This window comes from Chrysochloris asiatica, unplaced genomic scaffold (genome assembly GCF_000296735.1).
Source record: "Chrysochloris asiatica unplaced genomic scaffold, ChrAsi1.0 scaffold00367, whole genome shotgun sequence".
NCBI classification, from domain to species: Eukaryota; Metazoa; Chordata; class Mammalia; order Afrosoricida; family Chrysochloridae; genus Chrysochloris; species Chrysochloris asiatica.
This window is the reverse complement of record NW_006408885.1, coordinates 59,086-64,064: the sequence shown is the minus strand read 5'-3', so window position 1 is coordinate 64,064 and position 4,979 is coordinate 59,086. Positions and strand designations below refer to the sequence as shown.

The 4,979-nt window shown below is 44.4% G+C and overlaps 1 protein-coding gene across 2 annotated transcripts in view; it reads left to right on the top strand.

The window, feature by feature from the left end:
* SLC41A3 (solute carrier family 41, member 3) overlaps positions 1-4,979 on the top strand; it is a 134,016-nt gene that overhangs the window by 110,186 nt on the left and 18,851 nt on the right. For both annotated transcript variants that reach the window (XM_006876220.1, XM_006876221.1), the window contains exon 4: positions 1,831-1,975. In XM_006876220.1, the coding sequence (XP_006876282.1) occupies positions 1,831-1,975 (145 nt within the window). The remainder of the gene's footprint in view (positions 1-1,830; positions 1,976-4,979) is intronic.

The following is a 4,979-nucleotide window of genomic DNA, read 5'->3' as shown; positions in this document are numbered from 1 at the left end:
TAGAGCTGGCACCCTAAATTTGTACTTGTCTCCTAAACTGTGAGAGAATAAGCTTCTGTTTGTTAAAGATACGTATGTGAGATATTATTTTGATAGCAGCACTAGATAATGACGACGGTGTGATTATATAGGTTAGAAATATTTTTCCATTATGTAACCCTGTTTTCTTACTTCTGTCATGTAAAAGTCATAGTTAGATGTATAAATTTAATCTGTATTTTGCTCTGTGGACTTTCCATATCGTATCTTTCTAATCCAAAGTCTTGGAAACGTGGTGTGGCGCTGTGGGTTAATGCACTCAATGTGTATTGCAAAGTCATTCGAACTGCAAGGTCACCAGCCACTCCTGGTTCAAGCTCACCAACTGCTCCTCAGAAACCCTTAGAGGGTCACTATGGGTCGGAACTGACTTGATGGTACTTAACAATCCAAAGTCTTAAGAATGTATTATATATTTTTCTTCTGCTTTATTTTTTATGTCGAGGGTGGTGTGTGTGTGCTTGTGTGCATGTTTGGTAGGAAGGAGGGATCCGTTAATTTTCTCCAAACAAATAATCCAGTTTCCCTTGCTGTGTTTATTTAATAGTCATTCATTTAAAATGACACCTTTATCATACTACATCTTCATAGATTCATGATCTGAACTGTGTGTAGTCACTGCTAACCATAGGGTCAGTGGTTCAAACCCACCATCTGATCTTCCAATACTACACTGTTTCAATTACTATACATTTAAAATACATATTGATAATCCTTTACAATACACATTGATAATGAATATGGCAGCTACTTCTCAAAATTGCCTTGACATTTACACATCCTTACAAAACTTAGTTGTCAAGTGCCATAAAATACTTGACTGGAAAGGCATAAACTTGAGGAGAAATTTTCATCTTAAAACTGCTGACTTTTTACATCCTGGTGTGGCGCTGCCCTGGCCCACAAGGTGAGCAGTTCAAATCCACCAGCCACTCCTGAAAAATGAGAGGGTTGCTATGAGTCAGAATCAACTTAATGCACATAAAATAAGTTTTACACCCGTAAACCTTGTATTTTATTCAACCTTTATTAATAAATGTTTCATTTTAGACATATTAAATTTGAATTACCAACATTGGTGTTCAGATCTGTGGCATGTCATGGTGTAGGATCTGACGAAGCAGCAGAGATATTGTCCTTACCAGGATAGAGCTGGGGAGCCCAGTCCTGGAAAAGGGAGGGATTTCTTGGAGAAAAATGCAGAGAAAGATTATAGTATTGTGTCGGGCGAGTGCCAAGGAAGGAAAGTCCAGGAGAGAGACAAAGTGTTGGGAGGACCTGTGGAGGTTCTCGTGTGGGAATATGCTGCAGAGATGTGAGAGAGGTTTTACTTGAGGGAGCTCCTGAATGGGAGACTTGGTGGCCTTGATGGAATAGAATGTAGAGTTTTGTTGTTGTGTGCTTTCAAGTCAGTTCCGACTTCAAGGCTGTAAATCTTTACAAGAACAGAAAGGCTCATCTTTCTTCTATAGAGTAGCTGGTGGATTCAAACTACTGACCATGCAGTGAACAGCCCAATGCATAACCCACTACGCCACAAGGACTCCTAGAATATAGAGTGAGGTTCCACAATTAAAAGTGGCGTCTGACAGGTAGTGAAGATAAGAAGCAGTGGTTTCCAGGGGACCTGAGTTATAGGAATGTTTCGGTAGTTTTTCCTGGGGCTGGGGGACCTTTAGCTATGGGTAGGGTGAAGGGAAGGAGGCAGTGACCTGGCAAAGGTCCTCAAGGAGACTTACTGCATAGAGGTGGCTGGCCCTGGCTTCATGACTCTGATTTCTGCCCTGACAGGTACAGGCCACTTTCATCGGGCTGCTGGCTGCTCTGACTGCCCTGATGCTGGGAGCTGTGTCCAGGGAGGAGCTGGACTTAGCTAAGGTGGGGCTGCTGTGTGCCAGCAGCGTCCTCACTGCCTTCCTTGCCGCCTTGGTGTTAGGTGAGCCCACCCCACTCTGGCATCTCCCTGCCACCAGCTGCTCACCTCTAAGACACTGTTCCCAGCTACCTACTTTTCCCATTGCGGAGATGCCAGAGATGAGGACACTAAGATGGAGGGGTGAGGGGGAAAAAAGGAGGTGCTGAGGCATCTTATTGGTGCTGGGATGCTTAATTTTCACAGCCATCGTGTGGGTAGGGGCAGAGGGCATGAGCTCCTCTCCTAGGCTCCTGTAAGCTCTACTGTTGAAAGAAGTGGCCTTTGCTCTGCAGACCTGTTTTCACTCTGGTCCTTCTTGATCCATGCTCCACCCAGGAGGCTTGTTCATCTGTTACTCTCACTGTGTCCTTATATGTTCCCCAAACCCAGCTGCACCCCAGGCTCTACAATGGCTCAGACTTCAGCCCAGATTCCATCTCTTCAGAGAGGCCTTTCTTTCCCCATCACCTTTTCATCAGTTCCATGCTCTCCACCTCCTTTCTCAGTGCCACATTCTCCACTATGACCCTGTTTAGGAACATCCAAAATTATCCTGTAAGGTTTTTTTGTTCGTTTTCTGTATGCTCGCCCTGCTAAAAGTTGGTTTGTTTTGAAACCTTTCGGCTTCAATTATCGTACCAGCCTCTTTAATCAAGGCCAAAGAGAGTCGTTGGCAGACATAGTCCTTTTCCTGGTGGAAGCACCAGCCACAGTCGTTGACTAACTGCATGCAGCGTACTTCTATTTACCCTTTAGTCCGTCACCTGACTGCTCTCGGTTGACATGGCATTCATAGCATGGTGTTATTCACTTGTTATTCTGTCTTGTATAGAATAGAGGTACTGGTGTAACGCTGTAGAATAAGCACTGGACTGCTAACTGCAAGGTTGGCAGTTCAATCCACCAACTGCTCCTTAGAAATCATATACCAGGTTGCTATGAATTGGAACTGACTCGATGGCACTTAAGGTGCTGGAGATACACTGGTAAACACACGGATCCTACTCTTTGGTGTGTATTTATAGTGCAGATGCCTCAGACACTAACTGTATGAGCCCATAGTCAGTCATAGGTGAATATTAAATGGCATTCTCCATGCGAGGCCTTCTCGGTTCAGTACTCTGAATGAAGGACCCTCTTTCTTCAAGCATTTGTTCCCCATCCTGCAAGCCTGAATGCTCCCTGAGGATAGGACCTCATTTCTGTTCTCAGTGCTTAACACAGGACAGGGCACCTAACCAGGTCCGGCAAGTTTGTTGAACAATGTACTTTATCCTGCTTCTCTCTCTTCTAGACCTGTCCGGTGGATTTGAGATGCTGTGTTTCTGTGTATGCCTTGCCAACAGGTGCCTTGTGTTTTGGAGCATACTTCTATTTACCCTTCTGTCCCCATCTGATTGCCCACTAAACATCTCTGAACTCGGGTTTCTGTAGGCCAAAACTGTCAGTGATGTGGTAGTTTCCTTTTTTTTAAGATGTTTACTTCTGTTTTATTGGCTAGGAAAACGCACTTGACTGTGTGGATCACAACATTGCAAAGAATGGGGACTCCAACACACTTAACTGTGCTCACACAGAACCTGAGCATAAAGCAGGAGGCAACCATTCAAACAGAACAAAGGGAAACTGCAAGATATTTAGAACCAGAAAAAGTGTGTTTCCTTCCACCATATTGATTCAATCTGTATGTTAGGAAAACAATCCTAGAAACAGATTATATGGAGAATACAGCACCAGGATTGGAGGAAGGCTCATGAACAAAAATAGTGTGTACATAAAACAACCTTGCTTGCCGAAAGTGAAGTTGTTGTTAGGTGCCATTGAGTCAGTACCGACTCATAGCGACCTTATCCACAGCAGAACGAAACACTGCCGATCCTGGGCCAACTTCACTATCGTTGCCACGCTTGAGCTCTTTGATGCTGCCACTTGGCCAATCCATCACGTTGGGGGTCTTCCTCTTTTTCTCTGACCCTCCCTTACCAAACATGATATCTTTCTCCAGCGACTGGTCCCTCCTGACAATATGTCTGAAGTATGAGACACGAAGTTGGCCTCTAAGGAGCACTCTGGCTGCACTTCTTCCAACACAAATCTGTTGGTTCTTTTGGCAGCCCATGGCACTTTCAATATTCTCCTCCAACATCATAACTCAAAAGCATCAATTCCTCTACAGTCTTCCTTATTCACTGTCCAGCTTTTGCATGCCTATAAGGAGCTCTGGTAGCGTAGTGGTTACGAATCGGGCTGCGAACCTTAAGGTCAGCGGTTCGAAACTACCAGTCGCTCCGCGGGAGAAAGATGAGGCCTTCTACTCCCGTAAGGATTTACACCCTCGGAAACCCTGTACAGGGTCGCTATGGGTTGGAACCGACTCGACGGCACTTAACAACAACAACAAGGTTATTGAAAATACCATGACTTGGGTCACGCACACCTTAGTCTTCAAGCTAACTGACATCTTTGCTGATGTAGTTTCTTGCCCTTAATTGAAAACCTTCCACGTATATCATGTGCTTGTACATATAATCAAGACAGAGTTAGCTTCAAGGACAAACACCAGTGACAGTACAGTTACTGATAGGCAAACTGAGCTCCTGTTTGTAGACGTTTGCTGAGGTGAGCTCCATATGTGTATACAGAGGTTGTAGGCCATTAGCCAGTGTGGAAAAAGCACAGAGAGGGAATAGGCATACAAGTCCAGGAGATGTGAGCCATGGAATCTGTTCTGAAAATATAACATTACAGGACCTTGTGGAGCAAACTCTTGGTACATTCTCCTTTAATCTGTGGAGAAGCTGAGACCCAGTCACTGAAGAGACTCAGCATAAACTTGTCAGTGTAGTTTCGGAGATATGTAGAAGTTCAAGGGTTCGTAGTTCGATCTGGAAATGACTCTAATGTATAGCCAGGTGCCATCATTCTCATAGTTAATGAACATTCCCAACTACGGTTCTCCTGCAGCCTGTCACTTAGGACTGAAATTTCAGAGAGTAGCCATGACCTCATCATAGAAATCAGACAT